Raw genomic sequence first — 23,129 nt, 5'->3', positions numbered from 1 at the left:
ATGTGGAGTGTCCTGGGCTGGCATACGTGGTCTGCGGTTGTGAGGCTGGGTGGAGGTACTGCCAAATTCACTGAAACAACATTGATAAAGAAAGTAACATTGAATTATCTGGCAACAGCTCTGGTGGACATTCCTGCAGTCAGTCAGCATGTCAATTGCACGCCCCTTCCCGACGTCTGTGGCATTGTGTTGTGTGATACAACTGCACATTTTTGCCTTTTTATTGTCCCCCAACACAACGTCCACCTGATGCTAATTAGCGTTTTCGAAATCAATAAGTAAAGCCATAAATAGATAAAGTCAACTTGTCCATGAGAGATTTACACGATTCTCAAAACATCACGCCAGGGGGGAGCCGACACAAAACACAGGTGGAAAAACGATTGGAGCCATTTCCTTGTTTTGACCGCTAGGTGTTATGGGTATTATGACTCATACCGTGCTTCTCTATTGCAGCCAGCACTTATAGGTCAAAGTACCAACTCAAATGAACACGTCCCCCCCCCCCCCCCCCAGAAAAATGAATCATAACTCAAACTGCACATCGCTATTGCCATTGTGTTGTGTGATACAACTGCACATCGCTAATCTATGATCATTGATCTCCTTAAGAAGCTATCTTTCTTTCTGTGCCCCCAAAATGTTTGGATATACTGGTGAAGTTACCAAGGAAATAACATGCCCTGACAAAGTGTAGAAAAAAAAAGGTTAACTACGTCTATGTGCGAGTAGTTTTAGAAAAGGGATGAGAGAGAGCGGGAGAGACTGGAGGAGGAGTGGAAAGGGATGAGAAACAGATACTGTAATGTAGACTACTGGACTACTGCCGAGCCCAGAGATACTGTAATCTGGACTACTGCCGAGCCCAGAGATACTGTAATGTAGACTACTGGACTACTGCCGAGCCCAGAGCTACTGTAACCTGGACTACTGCCGAGCCCAGAGATACTGTAATCTGGACTACTGCCGAGCCCAGAGATACTGTAATGTAGACTACTGGACTGCTGCCGAGCCCAGAGATACTGTAATCTGGACTGCTGCCGAGCCCAGAGATACTGTAATCTGGACTACTGCCGAGCCCAGAGATACTGTAATCTGGACTACTGCCGAGCCCAGAGATACTGTAATCTGGACTACTGCCGAGCCCAGAGATACTGTAATCTGGACTACTGCCGAGCCCAGAGATACTGTAATCTGGACTACTGCTGAGCCCAGAGATACTGTAATGTAGACTACTGGACTGCTGCCGAGCCCAGAGATACTGTAATCTGGACTACTGCCGAGCCCAGAGATACTGTAATGTAGACTACTGGACTGCTGCCGAGCCCAGAGATACTGTAATCTGGACTGCTGCCGAGCCCAGAGATACTGTAATGTAGACTACTGGACTGCTGCCGAGCCCAGAGATACTGTAATCTGGACTACTGCCGAGCCCAGAGATACTGTAATGTAGACTACTGGACTGCTGCCGAGCCCAGAGATACTGTAATGTAGACTACTGGACTGCCCAGAGATACTGTAATCTGGACTACTGCCGAGCCCAGAGATACTGTAATGTAGACTACTGGACTGCTGCCGAGCCCAGAGATACTGTAATGTAGACTACTGGACTACTGCCGAGCCCAGAGATACTGTAATCTGGACTACTGGACTACTGCCGAGCCCAGAGATACTGTAATGTAGACTACTGGACTGCCCACAACATGGTTTATGGATGGAAAAAGTGGTCTCGGCGATCCTCTATTGGAAGATATAAAGTCTTGTGCCGGTAATATGGGATCTTTTGAGCTTGAAGCAAGCTGTTTTCACTGTAGAAGTGGGCACTTTGAAACAACGGTACAGCGTTGAGCCCTTTTATCATTACAACAATTTTATTTTCATAGTCGCACAATGCTCCCAAAATAAAACTCCTTGTCGCACTGCTAAATATTTTTGTCCTATGCCCCTGTCATCCCCCTCAATTAGAGCCCTGACAACACATCCAAATGATTGATCAACACAGAGGTACTTTTTATGCTGTATGGTCCTCCCACTGTGACTTGGCGGCTACATGGTGGTGAATGTGCACGGTGATGAGCCTGATTTTATTTTTTTCTCCCTTCCGGTAAATATCAAGGGTCTTCATTTTGTGACATGATGATCGGTGTTTAGCTGCCAATTAACAAATGGAAAAATAATCCTACTCTTAATCCTTCTCATCCATGTAAACCTAATGTGTCCACTTAATCAGCCAACTGCAAGTAGTCTAGAGTCTTCGTTTTTTTAAATACCTAGCTATAGGCTTAGAGTTGGGTTGAATAGGTCACAGTGAACTCTGTGACATCATCCGCTTTCTGAATAGAATGTGTTTTTACTCTTTGGACCAAGGGTACTGCACTCCACACTACAGGTCTCTGTGAGAAAAGTCTTGTCATCGTTGTATCATATCGGCATTGAGCTCAATCGTCTAGGAAGCTCCAAGTCCACTAGTGAGAGTGGATATTTGATCCCCCTAAACGGGGTCACTGTCCCAAAGCATAAAGATGTATGATTTTGATCCTATTCCACCACATTATAATAGAGTATTTCCAACTGTCTTTACGCCGTTGGCTGGGAATGCGTCCAATGTCGGCTTTTAAATGACTATCAGGTCAAATCAATTCAAATCACATGCTTGGTAAACAACTGGGGTAGATTAACAGTGTTGCTTAATGAAACGCTTCAAGCACGCAAATTGGATCATGAGTCCAAATCAAAGTATTCCAAACGGAGCACGGAGGGCACTTCCAAACGGAGGGCACTTCTTGCATACGTACTCTCTGTTTGTAAATATTTTGAGCATCAATGGAAGCTTCAAAGGAAAGTATGCAAAGAAATATGATGCGTATCCACGTAAAAAAAAATGTACGCAGCGTTTCTTGAAATCGATGTTGAGCTGAAGCGAGAAAATACACTCCGACAGAATGAAATGTTGCCTTTTCACATCTCATTTGTTGCCTGACTACAATATTTTATGTTGATACGTTAGTAAATACTGTGCTGTGTTAATTTTGGCGTGTTTTACCTGCCTACGTACCGTATATAGTTAGCGCTATTGACTTATGGGCTTACGGTCTAGCTACTACAGCCGTGGCCAAAAGTTGAGTGACACAATATATAAAATTTCACAAAGTCTGCTGCCTCAGTTTGTATGATGGCAATTTGCATATACTCCAGAATGTTATGAGTGATCAGATGAATTGCAATTAATTGCAGTCCCTCTTTCGCCATGCAAATGAACTGAATCGCTCAAAAACATTTCCACTGCATTTCAGCCCTGCCACAAAAGGACCAGCTGACATCATGTCAGTGATTCTCCCGTTAACACAGGTGTGAGTGTTGACAAGGACAAGGCTGGAGATTGAGTTCGAATAACAGACTGGAAGCTTCAAAAGGAGGGTGGTGCTTGGAATAATTGTTCATCCTCTGTCAACCATGGTTACCTGCAAGGAAACACGTGCCGTCATTGCTTGGCACAAAAAGAGCTTCACAGGAAAGGATATTGCTGCCACTAAGATTGCACCTAATCAACCATTTATCAGATCATCAATAACTTCAAGCAGAGCGGTTCAAATGTTATGAAGAAGGCTTCAGGGCGCCCAAGAAAGTCCAAGTGCCAGGACCGTGTCCTAAAGTTGATTCAGTTGCGGGATCGGGGCACCACCAGTCCAGAGCTTGCTCAGGAATGGCAGCAGGCAGGTGTGAGTGCATCTGCACGCACAGTGAGGCGAAGACTTTTGGAGGATGGCCTGGTGTCGAGGGGCAGCAAAGAAGCCACTTATTTTCAGGAAAAACATCAGGGGACTGATATTCTGCAGAAGGTACAGGAATCGGACTGCTGAGGACTGAGGTAAAGTCATTTTCTCTGATGAATCCGGAAAATAGCTTGTCCGGAGAAGACAAGGTGAGCGCTACCATCAGTCCTGTGCCATGCCAACAGTAAAGCATCCTGAGACCATTCATGTGTGGGGTTGCTTCTTTGCCAAGGGAGTGGGCTCACTCACAATTTTGCCTAAGAACACAGCCATGACTGAAGAATGGTACCAACACATCCTGAGAGCAACTTCTCCCAACCATCCAGGAACAGTTTGGTGACAAACAATTCCTTTTTCCAACATGATGGAGCAGCTTACCATAAGGCAAAAGTGACAACTAAATGGCTCGTGGAACAAAACATCAATGTTTTGTGTCCATTGCCAGAACTCCCCAGACCTTAATCCCATTGAGAACTTGTGGTCAATCCTCAAGAGGCAGGTGGACAAACAAAAACTCACAAATTCTGACAAACATGCATTGATTATGCAAGAATGGGCTGCCATCAGTCAGGATGTGAACGTAACCCCTTCAAATTAGTGGATTCAGCTATTTCAGCCCACCCGTTGCTGACGGGTATAAAATCGAACACACAGCCACGCAATCTCCATAGACAAACATTGGCAGTAGAATGGCCTTACTGAAGAGCTCAGTGACTTTCAACGTGGCACTGTCATAGGATGCCACCTTTCCAACATGTCAGTTCACCAACTGTCTACCCTGCTAGAGCTGCCCCTGGTCAACTGTAAGTGCTGTTATTGTAAAGTGGAAACGTCTAGGAGCGACAACGGTTCAGCCGTGAAGTGGTTGACCACACAAGCTCACAGAATGGGACCACCGAGTGCAGAAGCGCGTAGAAATGGTCTGTCCTCGGTTGCAACACTTACTACTGAGTTCCAAACTGCCTCTGGAAGCAAAATCAGCCCATTAACTGTTCGTCGGGAGCTTGACCGAGCAGCTGCACAGATCACCATGCGTAATGCCAGGCGTTGGCTGGGGTGGTGTAAAGCTCTCCGCCATTGGACTCTGGCGCAGTGGAAATGCATTCTCTGGAGTGATGACTCACGCTTTACCGTCTGTCATTTCGCTGGACGAATCCGGGTTTGGCGGATGCCAGGAGAACACTACCTGCTTGAACGCATGGTGCCAACTGTAAAGTTTGGTGGAGGAGACCATTCTCTTCCAAAGGATTTTGGGCTGTTTCATGGTTTGGGCTAGGCCCCTTAGTTCCAGTGAAGGGAAATCTTAATGCTACAGCATACAATGACATTCTAGATTATTCTGTGCTTCCAAGGCCCTTTACTGTTTCAGCATGACACAGCAGCCCTGTGCACAAAGCGAGGTCCATACAGAAATGGTTTGTCGATCGGTGTAGAAGAACTTGACTGGCCTGGACAGAGCCCTGACCTCAACTCCATCGAACACCTTTGAGATGAATTGGAACGTGGACTGCGAAGCCAGGCCTAATCGCTCGACGTGTACAGTATGTCGTGGTCATATAGAGTCTCTATGGTTACATGACTGTGGTTTTCAAAAACTAGATGACACTTCTGGACTTTTTTTTTTTTTAGTTTTTTTGAAGGGATGGACCAACATGCACTGTGAAATATCAAGTTTGAGCCAGGTTCATTTTACTCGGGTGTAGTGCTACTGTAACTATAGAGTGAATGAAGAGCTGTCTGTCTGCCACATTTTGTCTGTCTCCAACATGCATCTCCACTATACATGTTTGTGTTTAGCTGTTTTTTTAAAGCTGTACTACTGTCTGTCTTCTCTTCCAGCTGGGTATAGCCATTGGGTTCCTAGTCCCTCCCATCCTGGTGCCTAACGTTGAGGACATGGATCAGCTGGCCTATCACATCAGTATCATGTTCTACATCACAGCAGGAGTTGCTACCTTGCTCTTCCTACTGGTCGTCATGGGTAATTATTATACACTTCTTATAATAATGCACTATGTAGCCTACAGTTTTACATATAGTGACAGGCATGGGTTTACACTCACTTCCTGTAGGCCCTATTCCAATAATGCACTGTAGATTATCAATAGATCTGTATCTGCATTTTAAGGGCAAGATCAGGAACTTTATGTGAACATGTTGACTCTGATCTGGTTCTGGAGATGATTATGAAAAGTGGTGGAAATTCCACTTTAATTTGATGTGGGGGTTATCTGCTCTCCTAGATGCAGACGTTGGATATCCAGCTACTTGAACTAACAGCGACCTTGTAACCTACAGTAGTGCAGCACTGTGACACTACTAAACCACTATCTAGAACTGGGAATTGCCAGGGGACCTCACAATATTACTGTGACTCTCACGATTCTATATGTATTGTAATTTGCTACTGTGATTTGATGTTCCAAATTGCTCACGGCATGTCTGCTGCAGAGACGAGAGCAATGGAACATTTGTTTTGATCCGTAATGGGTGTAAAAAGCGCTGAAAACATGTCTCTATTTCAAAATAAGATGGAGAACAAGCTATAGGATAGACAAATACCAGAGTTTTGGCGCAGGTACCACTAATCTACAGCTGACTAGCACTTGCTAACGCTACCTAGCAAAACATTGAATGAATCAAAAATATATACTTTTTTTTACTAGTCGATACTTGGTGTCAACATATCTATATAATATACCCCCCCCCCCCCCATCACAAACCATTACCACTAGCCTACAGCTGACTAGCACTAGCTAACGCTACCTAGCAAAACATTGGATGAATCTAAAATATTTTTTTACTAGTCGACACTTGGTGTCAACATATCTATATAATATAGCTCCCCTCCCCCCCATCACAAACCATTACCACTGTAACCTACATACAGGTTGCACCATGAGCTGTTCAGCTAACGTTGTGCAATTAAGCCTACTCATTCAGAGGTTTATTTTCATATGACCTGATTTCACTCAATAGCTGCTACTGCCCTTTGTCCCAAATTACACCCTATTCCGTACCTAGTTCACTATGGGCCTGTGGGCCCTGGTCCAATGTAGTGCACTAGAGAATAGGGTGCTGATTGGGACTCGGATACTGTCTTGTTGGTGAAGTGCTATATAAAGAATCTGATGATAAAGGAAGATGTAGCCTGCAGGTAGTCTGCACAGAGAAGATCTATTGGGTAGAGGGTTAATGCTGTCTGGCTCTTCTGCCTTTTTTGGGGTTCTTGTTTTGTGCTACCTAGTGAATATTAACTGGTCACTAGAGCCTGTCTGTCTGGTTGCTAGATGCCCTGTCTGTCTGTCAGTCTGGGCCATCTGGGGGCCTGAGTTATGCCCTGCAAAAAGTGTGTGTACCAGGTGTGGAATGTTGTGTAACAGCAGAGACGGTTGTCTAGCTGGAGAATGTTGTGCGACAGAGACGGTTATCTAGGTTCATGTCTCTCAATGGATGAAGGAGGACAGAAATCGTTTACCGGCATGTTTCGGGTGTTTTTATATGGATGTGTGTGTGAATCTGGAAGAGTACAGCAATGAGTTTTAAGATGTGAATATTAGCCTGAATGTGGCATTTGCCTTGCCATGGTTTTCAGTACATTTGACTTTCAGTGCTTTACATGCGTACTACAGTAGCTGAGTACTAAGGTACTGTGTATATCTAGAACAGCTTCATTACACACAACGAGTTTCAGTGTTTTGTAAGTAAGTAGCCTTGTACAAGCCGGAATGGTACATAAGGCAGGAGCCCATCTCCTATAGCGTGTACAAGTACACTCTCTGAACACTAGTCTATCGCATTTCCTTCAGTGTCTTGAGTCTGAGTGTACCTCGGGGTGCCTGTTCAGTGAGGACAGTTAAAAAAAAAATAGATATTTTTTTAAATTTGACAGTACTTAGCAAAGAGTACACTCCTGCTGGTTGAGACACCCCAGGGAAGACTGTAGCTTAGAGATAAGAACAGAGACCTCTGCACACAAAGATATCTGTCGCAGCTCTCTACCCACTGACTCCAGTCTGAAAGCTGGCTCTCCCGGGAGAAAGTCCGCTTTAAGCAAGTCGTGTCACAATTCCACAGTTGACATTTTTTTGTTTATGGTCTCATTTTAATCCTTGAAAAACTATATATTTAAAATAAAATTCTAAAATAATTGTCAGCTAGCTGAAGCCTAAAAGCCTGTTGACAGGAATGGTGAGCTGTGCTTGTTTGACTTATGTCCTGTAAGTTTTGAAAGAACCAATTACAAGACTGAGGCAAAACCCATTTTTAACACCTTCCAATATTTGCTTGTTCAGACAATAGCCTCTAGGTCTATAAGAGTCTCTCTCTAAATGGCTGAAGGCCCGTTATGTTTATCTGGAAGAGTAATAATGTGTTGCGGATGCTTTCCAGGCTTTGCCAGGGTTTTAAATACGTTGAATCATACTGTACTGTGTATGCTTACTGGCTGAGTACTTAGTCATTATTATTAATTTAATAATCATGACAGTGCTTTTAAAAACACAAACAAATGTAAGGAAAAATTTAAATATAGAATTATCTAATTTACGTAAGTATTTACACCCCTGAGTCAATATATGTTAGAATCACCTTTTTGACAGTGATTACAGCTCTGTATTTCTGGGTAAGTCTCAATTTTTATTTAACAAGGAAGGTCAGTTAAGAACAAATCTTTATTTATAATGACTGCCTACACCGGCCAAACGCGGATGACGCTGGGCCAATTGTGCTCCACCCTATGGGTCTCCCAATAACGGCCGGTTGTGATACAACCTGAACTCGAACCAGGGTGTCTGTAGTGACGCCTCAAGCAGTGAGATGCAGTGCCTTAGACCGCTTGCGGGAGCCCATTTCTAAGATGGTTTGATTCCTCTCCAACAAGCCTTTAGTTTCAATGTCTTGTCAGGAAGTAAGTAGCCTTGTCCAAGTTAAAACAGCCCCGATCTCCTGTTTCTGTTTGATGTACAAGAACACTGGACACTAGTCTTTCACAGGGCCTTTAATAATGTCTTGGGTCTGAGCTAAGCTGAGGGTGTTATTGACTTGTGTTCTTCACCCATTCCTAGAGAGACGAAGCCAAGACTTTCAACATTCTGATTATCCTGTAGACCGCTGTCTCTGCTGCTATCTCCAGGCCTGTTCCACGAATGGTGTACACAGACAGGTCTCAGCAGCCAATATGTTTCATTAAGAGTTTGGTGTCTTGGGTCTGTGAAGCTGTGGGCTCCAGTTCAGTGAGTACAGTCTAGGTTAGAGTACTTAGTTGGAGTAGACTCGTGCTGGGGTCGAGACGCCCCAGGGAGGAAGGGGCTAGTTCACTGATAACCCCGGCTGGTTGAGACTCCCCAGGGAGGGCTGGCTCTGAGATAAGAACCACAAAGACATCTGCAGCATTTCTTCACCCCCAGACTCCTCTCTGAAAGCCTGCTCTGTCAAGAGAAAGTCGTCTTGAGGCACGTCATGTCACAGTCAGGATTCCACAGTTGACGTTCCTTTGGGTCGGCGACTAGGGCCGAGTCCGACATGGCTCATTATTCACTGTATAGTGCACTTCTTTTGCCCTGGGCCCATGGGTAATAGGGGGCCATTCTAGACAGAGGCTTTCCGTATTTGTTACTGTTGCTCTGTGTCTTTTAGCCCTTGAAAGCCATGATTGATTTTTTTATATAAATATATATTTTTTATTTTTTTTAATATTTTTTTAAATCAATGGAACCTTTTTGTTTAACTTGGCAAGTCAGTTAAGAACAAATGTTTAATTACAATGACTGCCTTCCCCGGCTAAACGCTGGGCCAATTGTGCGCCGCCCTATGGGACTCCCAATCACGGCCGGATGTGATCCGGCTCGAAGGTGACTTCATCTCCTAGTGTCTGGTGGAAAGCAGACCACCAGGTTTTCCTCTAGGATTTTACCTGTGCTTCGCTCCATTCTGTAAATGTTTTTGACCTGAAACTCACCAGTCCTTAACAATTACAAGCATACCCATAACATGATGCAGCCACCATTATGCTTGACAACATGGAGAGTGGTACTCAGTAAAGTGTTTGTAATGGATTTGCCCCAAACATAATGCTTTGTATTCAGGACAAGAAGTTAATTGTTTTGCATGATGACTTTAGTGCCTTGTTGCAAACAGGATGCATGTTTTGGAATATTCGTATTCAGTACAGACTTCCTCCTTTTCACTCTGTCGATTTGGTCCCGAACTGTTTTAAAGTCCCCATTGGCTTCATGTTTCCACTTTGACATTTTGGGGTATTGTATGTGGGCCAGTGACACGTTTTAAATTCAGACTAACACAACAATTTGGAAAAGTAGGTGGTGGTAGTAGTAAATACTTATATGTATCTCCTATGGAAGAAGTGGTGATTTTAGCATGTTGAAGTCGGAAGTTTACATACACCTTAGCCAAATACATTTAAACTCCGTTTTTCACAATTGCTGACATTTTTATCCTAGTAAAAATTCCCTGTCTTAGGTCAGTTAGGATTGCCACTTTATTTTAAGAATGTGAAATGTCAGAATAATAGTAGAGTGATTTTATTTCAGCTTTTATTTCTTTCATCACATTCCCAGTGGGTCAGAAGTTTACATACACTCAATTAGTATTTGGTAGCATTGCCTTAAACAATTTAAACTTGGGTCAAACATTTCGGGTGGCCTTCCACAAGCTTCCCACAATAAGTTGGGTGAATTTTGGCCCATTCCTCCTGACAGAGCTGGTGTACCTGAGTCAGGTTTGTAGGCCTCCTTGCTCGCACATGCTTTTTCACTTCTGCCCACACATTTTCTATAGGATTGAGGTGAGGGCTTTGTGATGGCCACTCCAATACCTTGACTTTGTCTTTAAGCCATTTTGCCACAACTTTGGAAGTATGCTTGGGGTCATTGTTGATTCAATATATCCACATAATTTTCCTTCCTCATGATGCCATCTATTTTGTGAAGTGCACCAGTCCCTACTGCAGCAAAGCACCCCCACAACATGATGCTGTCACTCCTGTGCTTCATGGTTGGGATGGTGTTCTTTTGCTTGCAAGCCTCCCCCTTTTTCCTCCAAACAAAACAATGGTCATTATGGCCAAACAGTTCTATTTTTGTTTCATCAGACCAGAGGACATTTCTCCAAAAAGTACGATCTTTGTCCCCATGTGTCCCTTGGCTTTTTTTTTATGGCCGTTTTGGAGCAGTGGCTTCTTCCTTGCTGAGCGACCTTTCAGGTGATGTCGATATAGGACTCTTTTTACTGTGGATATAGATACAAAAGTATCTGTTTCCTCCAGCATCTTCACAAGGTTGTTGTTCTGGGATTGAATTGCACTTTTCGTACCAAAGTACGTTCATCTCTAGGAGACAGAACGCGTCTCTTCCTGAGCGGTATGACGGCAGCGTGGTCCCATGGTGTTTATACTTGCGTATTATTGTTTGTACAGATGAACGTGGTACCTTCAGGCGTTTGGTTCATCCTTGGGAGCAATTTCCAGACTTGTGGAGGTCTACATTTTTTTTTTAGGTCTTGACTGATTTTCTTTTGATTTTCCCTCAATGGCAAGCAAAGAGGCACTGAGTTTGAAGGTATGCCTTGAATTACATCAACAGGTACACCTCCAATTGACTCAAATTATGTCAATTAGCCTATAAGAGGCTTCTAAACTGATTAAGCTAATCAGCTAGATAATTAACCAGAAAGTCGGGGCACCACGAAATAATGTTTATAGAGCTGTTGTCTTCTGAATAACCAGGTCTTTAAGAGTTTATCTTTTACATCAATAGCAGTCAATATTTAATCGTCACCTTAGTCTCATCTGAAAGTTGTAAAATCTTGGATATCTTCACGAACCCTGGCTAACAAGTTGAATCAGCAATACAAAATTTGGTTTGTTTATTTACTAAATACCTAAATCACACAGAATGGATCATACATTGATTACAAATGATGTCATAAAGAAAACGTCCCCGGTGGACGGAACGGCTACGACGGCTGGTTACAGAAAGAGAGGGGGTTGGGTTTGAGTGAAAGAGCGGGAAGACTGAGTAACAAAGAGAAGCTATACTATCGTAAATACAGAATCTTATGCAGTCTAAATAACCGGCCATTTGAAAAAGGAGAATGCAATAAATGTTTACTCTGAGCTGCGATTCGGTAGATTGGTCGTCGATGGAAGGCAGGTTTGTCCTTTATGGATCTCTGGTCCTCTGAAGAATGTCTAGTGGTGAACTGGAACGTGGTAGAATGGATACTCTGTCCGTCCTCTCCTAGCCCACGTTCAGCGACTGCTGCTAACTCAACGGCTAGGAGGTATCACTTCTGGAGTGAATAAGAGTTCAAAGTTCATACCAAGTTGCCATACTTTTAAGCTCATGCTATATTCTGGCTGGTATAGTCGAAATGCATCCCTCACTCACAGGCCAACGTCATGACACTTCTGACCCACTGGAATTGTGATACTTATTCACTGTGAAATAATCTGTCTGTAAACAATTGTTGGATTAATTAGTTGTCACGCACAGAGTTGATGTCCTAACCGACTTGCCAAAACTATAGTTTGTTAGCAAGGAATTTGTGGAGTGGTTGGAAAAACAGGTTTAAATGACTAACCTAAGTATGTAAACTTCCCACTTCAACTGTCTATCTTGGCAAACAACTTATTTTTTTTAGATTCATGCCAGTTTCCAAATTTAAGTTTCAGCTTTATTCTAAAATTGATTTCATTGTTTTTTTTCTTATCAATCTACACCCCATAATGACAAAGCAAAAACAGTTAAAAAAAAAAAAACTTTTACAAATTTATACAAAATGAAATATCACATTTACATAAGTATTCAGACCCTTTTACTCAGTACTTTGTTGAAGAACCTTTGGCAGCGATTACAGCTTCAATTCTTCTTGGGTATGAAGCTATATGTTTGGCACACCTGTACTTGGAGTTTCTCCCTTTTTCTTCTCTGCATCTCCTCAAACTCTGTCAGGTTGGATGGGGAGCATCACTGCACAGCTATTTTCAGGTGTCTCCCGAGATGTTCGATCGGGTTCAAGTCTGTACTCTGGCTGGGCCACTCAAGAACAATCGGAGACTTGTCCCGAAGCCAGTCTAGCGTTGTCTTGGCTGTGTGCTTAGGTTCGTTGTCCTGTTGGAAGGTGAACGTTCGCCCCAGTCTGAAGTCCTGAGTGCTCTGGAGCAGGTTTTCATCAAGGATCTCTATGTTTTGCTCTGTTCATCTTCCTCGATCCTGACTAGTCACCCAGTCCCTGCCGCTGAAAAACATCCCCACAGCATGATGATGCTGCCACCACCATGATGCTGCCACCACCATGATGCTGCCACCACCATGATGCTGCCACCACCATGCTTCACTGTAAGGATGGTGCCAGGTTTCCTCCAGATGTGATGCTTGGCATTCGGGCCAAAGAGTTCAATCTTGGTTTCATCAGACCAGAGAATCTTGTTTCTCATGGTCTGACTGTCCTTTAGGAGCCTTTTGGGAAAACTCTAAGCGGGCTGTCATGTGCCTTTTACTGAGGAGTGACTTCCGTTTGGCCACTCTACCATGAAAGCCTGATTGGTGGAGTGCTGCAGAGATGGTTGTCCTTCTGGAAGATTTTCCCATCTCCACAGTAACTCTGGAGCTCTGTCAGAGTGACCATTGGTCAGGGAGGTGACCAAGAACCCAAGGCCCTTCTCCCCTGATTGCTCAGTTTGGTCGGACGGCCAGCTCTAAGAAGAGTCTTGGTGGTTCCAAACTTTTTCCTTTTAAGAATGGAGGCCACTGTGTTCTTGGACATTCAATGCGGCAGACATCTTTTTTGGGACCCTTCCCCAGATCCTGTCTCGGAGTTCTACAGACAATTCCTTCAACCTCAGTTTTTGCTCTGACATACAGTGTTGAGAGTTCTGTTCTCTTGTTCATTAACCAATTCAATTATTTTACGGTCTGTTATATCAGGATTTAAATAAGATACTGATAGAAATGAGAACAGACAGAGGCCCAGTCTACCAAAGTTAAATGTTTATTCACGGAACGTTCTGACGTGCACAGTACAAAGATCTTCAATTTCTAGTGACACGCATACTTCCACACAAATCACCAAATCCGCCCGCCAATAGAGACTGGGGGCGTCCTTGAGAATAGTGTCTTCCTGCCCTCCCCTAAAATAAGGAGAGACCTGGGACTGGGAAGTTCTCAGTGTCCCAGCCAAGGTCGGCCCCTAATCTGGCTCAGACAGAGACCGTCTTATCAAAATACGAGACACATTGTTCCCAAAACATTGATTCTGACTAAGAACTACACTCCAGGTTATATTATTATTCCACTGACTAAAACCACACACAGTATTATAAAAATCAAAATGATTCTAACACTTACATACAAGCATTAGAATAATCCAATGATTCAAATCAATTTCATACAATCACATGGTTTCAGACTTTATGATTTCAAGAGTAATATTCTAATAATTTATTAAAACACATTTCCGTATCAAGTGTCAACTGTAAGATCTTATATAGACAGGTGTGTGCCTTTCCAACTCATGTCCAATCATTTGAATTTACCACAGGTGGGTTCCAATCAAGTTGCTCAATGGAAACAGGATGCACCTGAGCTCAGTTTTGAGTCTCATAGCAAAAGGGTCTGAATAAATTAGCAAAAATGTCAAAAACAGTTTTTGCTTTGACATTGTGTATTGAGAAATAATAATTGAATCATTTTTAGAAAAAGGCTGTAACAAAATGTGGAAAAGTCAAGGGGTCTGAATACTTTCTGAATGCACCGTACATACCTCCGTACATACATAATTTATGCGGCCGCATTCCAGACATTTTTTTTTTGGACTCCCCCATTTGTTGTGCGTTGCTCACTTGAACAGAAGGTGGTGCAGCGGTCTTTCTTGTGGGCAAACTTGGTCATCAAAGTCTGGAATTGTCTGGATAAATTCATGGTGGATTGACAGAATGGCCTTTTGTATTCAACTTTTTCTGGTCCAAGGTGGGTGGGTGGGTGGGTGTTTATCCTGTTTAGCTTGGAAATGAGACAAGGATTGAGAAAGATTTGACAGTAGATTGTTGACCTGATTTGATGATGACTGCGGCGATGTAGTGTGCCCATGAGTGACAGAACATTGAGCCAATCACGGCGCAACTAGAGAAGATTACCAACACCTATGCTATGTGCTTTCGTTGGCTGCCCCTCCACCACAGAAAGCACTGAGCTAGACACCTGCATTTTGGAGCTGCCGTACTCAGAGGCTATGTTTGCGGCTTTAATAACTCAAGGATTTTTTTCTTCCACATTGTTTGCACACTGATATGTGACATGAATTAATGCCAAAAGGACATGTGAAACAGGCCAACTATTTTATTTTAGCTAAACATCTGGGGCTCAAAACAGGCCCTGAATGACAGGTCGACACTGTATCGGAGTGTGGAAAGCACCAATTACAACACTGAGGGAAAACCTGTTTTGCATGTTCAGACAATAGGCCAGGGCTGCCCAACCCTCTTCCTGGAGATCTACTGTCCTGTGGGTTTTCAGTCCAGCCTTCTTCCTGGAGATCTACTGTCCTGTGGGTTTTCAGTCCAACCCTCTTCCTGGAGATCTACTGTCCTGTGGGTTTTCAGTCCAGCCCTCTTCCTGGCGATCTACTATCCTGTGGGTCTACTGTCCTCAAGATCTCCAGGAAGAGGGTTGGACTGAACCCACAGGACGGTAGATCTCCAAGAAGAGGATTGGACAGCCCTTGATTAGAGGCTATAAGAAAGCTGCGCTGAATCCCTTACTCTGATGGGAATTGGCCTGTATGGATAAGGCTAAATCTGAAATGTTTCTTGAAGGAAAAATTATGGAAATACATAAACATGATAAAGGACACAAAGGTGACGACAAAGTCACCTGACGAGACTGAAAACAAACATTACACTGTTTTCTACCTGCATCTTACATTTACTGAAGATAATCTGAAAATACTCTTCGTACATGATAAGAAATATCCATGGGACATTTGGAGGAGGTGCAACATCATACCAGTAAATGACAAGGGTTTGAGTGAGAGGTCTAAATGGTGTTTCCCAAGTGGCCACACACCTCTTCAAAGTGTGCACAGTTCCTAAGTAATTTCAATGCACTTTTATGACTCGAAGAATATCCTTCAAGTATATAAGGTGTTAAAAATGATTTTTTTAATCTCCTCTCTGTGCCCTTGAGGAACTAGAGCAAGCACACTTGTAGTTGTTTTGTTTGGAACACAACCCTGCGTCCCCACTTTTACACAGTTAATGTTTATGAAATCCAAAAGCTGTCAATTTTTTAAAATCTTCATCTGGGTTTGGCGGGCATAATTTGAAAGCCTGTTTTGTAGCCGACATGACTAGCTAAACCTGAGAAGCACAGATCCTGAGCTTTGACGGCATGTTGTTGTACAGCCGCTGCGTTCCAATTTAGGCACTTATCAGTGTCCCAGTCTGCCATTTTCAACCTGTATATAGGCACAAGTGTATAGGCACTCTGAATCAATGCTCTCTGCATCTTCTCTGTATAACCCACTCTGATTAATTCATAAATGTCCCCTTGTTTTGACTGTGTTACTGAAGTCTCTTTCTGTCTCTCTCTCTCTCTTCAGTGTTCCAGGAGCGTCCGGAGCTCCCTCCCACCCAGGCCCAGGCCACAGCTCGCTGTATCTCTCCAGAACAGTACTCCTACACCGCCTCCATCCTCAGGCTGCTCCGAAACAAACCCTTCCTCCTCCTCATCCTCACATACGGTCAGTACTTAACCCCTTGTATCACTACTGATCTGTGTTGAGCTGAGCTGTCCAGGGCTATCCTGGTTATGCATTCATCATAGCCAGGAAGGATAACGTGAAAACATAACTGTCATGTCTCGGGTATTATGTTTCAAGTAGGCAGGCTAGTTGTGAACTGTCTGCCAGTGTGTTACTTGTTCCACCTGACCTACAGTTACCTAGCAAACTACATTTTTTTTCTGTCATTTGGCAGACACTTATCCAGAGCAATTTGGGTAAAGTGCCTTGCTCAAGGGCACATCAACAGATTTTCCCACCAAGTTGGCTCAGAGATTGGAACCAACAACCTTTTGGTTACTGGCCCAACGCTAGGCTACCTGCTCCTCAGCAATGTGCCCATATTTCCCACACTGCATCACAGGTGCACCATTAATGTGTTGTCCTATAGGAAAGGACTCTGTGCCAGCTAGGATGTCGTTGGCTGTCCCCAGATCCACAAGGAAATGTTATGGTCGCATGTCAACGTGCAAAATAATGTTTTTGTTTCTCTTTTATTTAAAAAACAACAACTTATTGGTCTCATATATTAATGGAAGCACTGTAGTTTACAGTGCTGAAAGAGTAGGGTCACATCTGGAAAGTACCAGGAGAAAACGGTGAAATAAGATGACGACAACCAGGTAAGAATGCAGTGCTGTGGGTGAAGTCCACAGTAATACTATAACTGCTGTGGGTGAAGTCAGAAAGCTCTCAGAAAGCTCCCTGAAAGTCCCTTGTTGACTGGTCCTCACTTGCTTTTTCTCTCACTAACAGGACTGAACGTGGGCTGCTTTTATGCTGTGGGCACGCTACTGAACCGCATGATCATCGAGCACTACCCTGTAAGTCCTACACTGCAGTATGTGGGCCCTGAAACGCATTGACAACACTACAACAATGGCCGTGTTATTTGGTTAACAATACAAACATTCTAGAAGTATAGTAAAAGGTCAGGAGAGATTACATTACTGAAGGGTGAAGTTATTTAACAAAGCCCTGTGTTATTCACCCTAACCTAAAGAGGGTTGTGGCTGGGGGTTAGGGGGTTGTCGCCAGGTGGCTGGGGGTTAAACATGAACTTATAACATCAGCTCTTTGCTATATTTGTTGAGTCTCTCTCTAGTCATGGTTTTAACCGTTTTAAACTTTGCTGTGAGTTTTTATTTGATGTGCGTCTGGCTCGAGGAAACTGTGCAGACACGATCTGATCGGCCAGTGGTAGGCCTATAGGTGCGCTTGATTTGCTCTCTGGGCCTGCTGGGTAGGTGGAGTTCTACCTTCAGACACATGGTTCAAAATGGGAACACTTTGCCTTCCCGGCACTAGGCCTGTTGAATCAAGTGCACCTACTGCCAACGGTGCAAAATGTTTAAAAAATAAAATAAAATATGAACGCAAGGCTTTACGCTATTCCTTATATAGTGCATTACTTTAGACCAGAGCCCTATGGCACCCTATTCCTTATATCGTGCACTACTTTTGACCAGAGCCAACACACACACACACACACACACACACACACACACTAACCCTGGTCTGTCCTGTCTGTCCTGACCCGCAGGGTGAAGAGTTGAATGCAGGGAGGATAGGTCTCACCATCATTATCGCTGGCATGGTGGGATCACTGATCTGTGGCATCTGGTTGGACAGAACCAAAACATACAAGTAAGTCAAGTCCAGGTTATTTTAAATTATAATTTTACATGGGTCACAACACATCAAAATCATTCAGAATGAAGGTGGGATGAAGGTGGGATGAAGGTGGGATGAAGGTACAGGAAGTTGGTCGAGTTGCTTTGAGCCAATCCAGTGAAAGAAGCCGGTTATGATGTCATCACAGCTAGTGTTGCCCACTGGGAAAGAAACTCACTGCATCTTTTTCCACCAATGACTTGTGTGAGACGCTTTTGTCTCTAGTTCTTGTACTGTTCGTGTTTTATCCTTTCATGTTGGTTGGCTGGCTGTGTGAAGACTTTTGTCTCCTTGACTGTGTAGGATGTTGGTTTGTATTGTCAGACTGGCTCCTGGACTGTGTAGGATGTTGGTTTGTATTGTCAGACTGGCTCCTGGACTGTGTAGGATGTTGGTTTGTATTGTCAGACTGGCTCCTGGACTGTGTAGGATGTTGGTTTGTATTGTCAGACTGGCTCCTGGACTGTGTAGGATGTTGGTTTGTATTGTCAGACTGGCTCCTGGACTGTGTAGGATGTTGGTTTGTATTGTCAGACTGGCTCCTGGACTGTGTAGGATGTTGGTTTGTATTGTCAGACTGGCTCCTGGACTGTGTAGGATGTTGGTTTGTATTGTCAGCCTGGCTCCTGGACTGTGTAGGATGTTGGTTTGTATTGTCAGACTGGCTCCTGGACTGTGTAGGATGTTGGTTTGTATTGTCAGACTGGCTCCTGGACTGTGTAGGATGTTGGTTTGTATTGTCAGACTGGCTCCTGGACTGTTTAGGATGTTGGTTTGTATTGTCAGACTGGCTCCTGGACTGTGTAGGATGTTGGTTTGTATTGTCAGACTGGCTCCTGGACTGTGTAGGATGTTGGTTTGTATTGTCAGACTGGCTCCTGGACTGTGTAGGATGTTGGTTTGTATTGTCAGACTGGCTCCTGGACTGTGTAGGATGTTGGTTTGTATTGTCAGACTGGCTCCTGGACTGTGTAGGATGTTGGTTTGTATTGTCAGACTGGCTCCTGGACTGTGTAGGATGTTGGTTTGTATTGTCAGACTGGCTCCTGGACTGTGTAGGATGTTGGTTTGTATTGTTAGATTTTTGTATTCTTCTTGGCTGGCGTAGTTTCATGTTCTTTCATGGTGATGTTTGTTCCTCTGTTTCCTGCTGTGTGCTTGGGACAGGACAGGGCCCCAGCACTGTTTGTCCAGGTGCAGCCTGTTTATCTCTCCGAAACCCCTGACCCCTAACCTCTGATTCAATGGGGTCACTGGCCATGAGTTCAGAGAACCCCCTCAGGGGTCCAAGGTCTTATTTTTTTACTTAAGTAACATTTTTACTAAATAAACTAAACACTTAAACGTGCTTTGTTTTGTTAAGGGAGTGTATGATTGGATTGCTTTGTTTTGTTAAGGGATTGTATGATTTGGATTGCTTTGTTTCGTTAAGGGATTGTATGATTTGGATTGCTTTGTTTTGTTAAGGGAGTGTAAGTAAGCATCTCACCTGTTGCATGTGACAAATAAAATGTGATTTTGAGTTTTGTCGTCCAGTCCCTTGCTACTCCTGTGAACCCATTCCTCACATGGTCGGTAGTTCAGGAAGAATGTTTACCATGTAACACGTGTTGTCACTGTACAATGTAAGGACGTGACGTGTACTATTCAAGTCTCCTCAAAGCTGGTCATTTTCATAATAACCAGCAATAGTTCCAAGTCTTTGCCCGTTCTTAGACAGTGATGCGTGAGGACCTTTGCCCAGTATAGTGATGATATAGTAAGTGAAGTGGTGGATTCCACACTGGTGCTGTAAAGGATACCTGCAGAAGAAGAGGAAGAACCGTGAGAGATGAGTACGTAGTTACAAATGTACGAGATATGAGAACACAAGGTGCAGTAATAGTTTCTACTACAGTGCAGATGTCCGTGCCACCTGTATTCTGGCTGTAAGCGTTGACGAGCTTTCTGTAGACTGCAGGGATCTGTGTCGATGGCTCCGTAATTCCCGTTTGGCTCCGTGGCCGGCTGAGAATGCGACTTTAAAAATAAAATATATATATATTTTTTTTGTTTGCCTAAGATGGATAGAGAGGGAGAATGTTTTATACTTGCTTAATGTCCTCATCTGAACCTGGCCATCATGACAACAGATTCAGTTTATTAGGACAATGTTACCTGCATTCTCCTTTTAGTTCCTGTCTCTGTCTGGCCTCCAGCTGGGATGTTAAAGCTGGAGACATATGAATACCAAGCTTTCCGGCCCTAGTTTCAGAACAAAATGCAAACCACATATACTGTAAGTAGGGTTGCAAAATGCCAGTAACTTTCCCCAAATTCATTTTTTTTCCCTCTCAGAAATCCTGGTTGGAGGAATCCGGTTTTCCTGAATATTCCTTCATTATTCCGTAAATCTACCAACTGCAATTTCAGCTAATTTTAGGAGAGTTACCGCGATTTCGCAACCCTAACAACGTCGTCCAATTTGACATGTTCTATGTGTAGGGCAGCCCGAAATATCTGATTAAAATAAGTCTCACCAACATCGTTTGTTTACTTGACCTTGTTCCTTCCCCACTCCCACTTTATCCTCTCAGCAAATGGAGACATCCCTAGGTGTTGTTCACTCCCACTTCATTGGTTGGCTGTCACTGTGTAAAAACGTACAGGGTGTATTAGACAACACGTGTTCTGTCCACACCACCGTGTTCTGTCCACACCATCGTGTTCTGTCCACACCACCGTGGTTGTATTAGACGACCCGTGTTCTGTCCACACCACCGTGTTCTGTCCACACCACCGTGGTTGTATTAGACACCGTGTTCTGTCCACACCACCGTGGGTGTATTAGACACCGTGTTCTGTCCACACCACCGTGGGTGTATTAGACACCGTGTTCTGTCCACACCACCGTGGGTGTATTCAGGGAAGTGAAACTCTCTCTGGACGTTGCAGATGGAAATAGAATGCATGGAGCTAACAGGATCTATTTTATTCAGTTTATCGCGACTCTGTAACTGACATGCCAGGATTACTACGTAGTTGAACTGGTATTAATCCACAACTCTCATGTGATTTGATTTGGATCACATCGATGTGTATTGGATTTGTCTCTAGGATATGTCTGAGCAGCTAACCGATCGCTGCAGCTGTACATCGCCCATCTGGAAATAGCCCACCCAATCCACCTACCTCATCCCCATATTGTTTTTTAATTTACCTTTCTGCTCTTTTGCACACCAGTATCACTACTTACACACCATCTGCTCATCTATCACTCCAGTGTTAATTTGCTAAATTGTAATTACTTCACTACTATGGCCTATTTTATTGCCTTACCTCCTCATGTCATTTGCACACACTGTATATATACTTTTTTTTTTTCTACTGTGTTATTGACTGTACGCTTGTTTATTCCATGTGTTGTCTGTGTCACACTGCTTTGCTTTATCTTGGCCAGATCGCAGTTGTAAATGACAACTTGTTCTCAACTAGCCTACTTGGTGAAATAAAAAAAGTCAGCATGGATTTGATTTGTCTCTAGGATATCAGTGTATTCTGTGAATTGTGTGTCATGGCTCTGTGTTTCCCAGACCATGACTGATTTGATTAATTGATTGTGTCTTTCAGACAGACAACCCTGACGGTCTACCTCATGTCCTTCGTAGGGATGTTGGTCTACGCCTTCACCCTCAGTCTGGGTCATCTCTGGGTAGTCTTCCTCACTGCTGGAGCCCTGGGGTAAGACCTCTGTCTCTGTCTCTCTGTCGGTCTCAGATAGACTAAAATATATATTTGTATTGAGCTAAATTTAACTCGACTGATAACTAAACCAAGCTGCCCCAACTTAAAACACCATGAGAAATCTACACTTTTTGCATGTCATTCTAACAAACCCCCCCTCCTCCATAAGTACACAGTCGATGGACTCTTGGCTAACGAGTTCAGTGACCGTTGTCCCATTGCCTGCATTAGAGATACTAAGCTACCGAAATCGTGTCCAATAATTATTGCGAAGAGAAATTTCAGAACTCTCAATGAACAACATTTCGTGTGACCTGTGGCTGTATAATTGGGAGGTTGTGTCCCTCTGATTCGGATAAGGCCCTTAAATGTTTTACCTTTCTGTTTAACTCTGTTGTAGATAAGCCCCATTTAAAATATTAAGGGTAAAGTCTCTATCTCTCTCTCCCTCTCGTTCTCTCTCTCTCCCTCTCGTTCTCTCTCTCTCCCTCTCGTTCTCTCTCTCTCCCTCTCGTTCTCTCTCTCTCTCTCTCGTTCTCTCTCTCTCGTTCTCTCCCTCTCGTTCTCTCCCTCTCGTTCTCTCCCTCTCGTTCTCTCCCTCTCGTTCTCTCCCTCTCGTTCTCTCCCTCTCGTTCTCTCCCTCTCGTTCTCTCCCTCTCGTTCTCTCCCTCTCGTTCTCTCCCTCTCGTTCTCTCCCTCTCGTTCTCTCCCTCTCGTTCTCTCCCTCTCGTTCTCTCCCTCTCGTTCTCTCCCTCTCGTTCTCTCCCTCTCGTTCTCTCCCTCTCGTTCTCTCCCTCTCGTTCTCTCCCTCTCGTTCTCTCCCTCTCGTTCTCTCCCTCTCGTTCTCTCCCTCTCGTTCTCTCCCTCTCGTTCTCTCCCTCTCGTTCTCTCTCTCTCGGTCTCTCCCTCTCTTTCTCTCCCTCTCGGTCTCTCCCTCTCGTTCTCTCCCTCTCGTTCTCTCCCTCTCGTTCTCTCCCTCTCGTTCTCTCCCTCTCGTTCTCTCCCTCTCGTTCTCTCCCTCTCGTTCTCTCCCTCTCGTTCTCTCCCTCTCGTTCTCTCCCTCTCGTTCTCTCCCTCTCGTTCTCTCCCTCTCGTTCTCTCCCTCTCGTTCTCTCCCTCTCGTTCTCTCCCTCTCGTTCTCTCCCTCTCGTTCTCTCCCTC

At 44.0% G+C, this 23,129-nt stretch overlaps 1 protein-coding gene across 4 annotated transcripts in view; it reads left to right on the top strand.

Moving 5' to 3' along the window:
* LOC139407423 (choline/ethanolamine transporter flvcr2b-like) overlaps window positions 1–23,129 on the top strand; it is a 57,007-nt gene that overhangs the window by 5,568 nt on the left and 28,310 nt on the right. For all 4 annotated transcript variants that reach the window (XR_011634100.1, XR_011634099.1, XM_071151191.1 and 1 more), the window contains exons 2-6: window positions 5,613–5,754; window positions 16,392–16,532; window positions 17,328–17,395; window positions 18,115–18,218; window positions 21,855–21,965. Coding sequence is in view for 2 of the 4 variants with exons in the window: in XM_071151191.1 (XP_071007292.1) it covers window positions 5,613–5,754; window positions 16,392–16,532; window positions 17,328–17,395; window positions 18,115–18,218; window positions 21,855–21,965 (566 nt within the window). In the remaining 2 variants the exon portion in view is untranslated. The remainder of the gene's footprint in view (window positions 1–5,612; window positions 5,755–16,391; window positions 16,533–17,327; window positions 17,396–18,114; window positions 18,219–21,854; window positions 21,966–23,129) is intronic.

The sequence above is a fragment of the Oncorhynchus clarkii genome, chromosome 4 (assembly GCF_045791955.1).
Source record: "Oncorhynchus clarkii lewisi isolate Uvic-CL-2024 chromosome 4, UVic_Ocla_1.0, whole genome shotgun sequence".
Lineage (NCBI taxonomy): Eukaryota > Metazoa > Chordata > Actinopteri > Salmoniformes > Salmonidae > Oncorhynchus > Oncorhynchus clarkii.
This window is presented reverse-complemented; position numbering and strand designations above follow the sequence as displayed.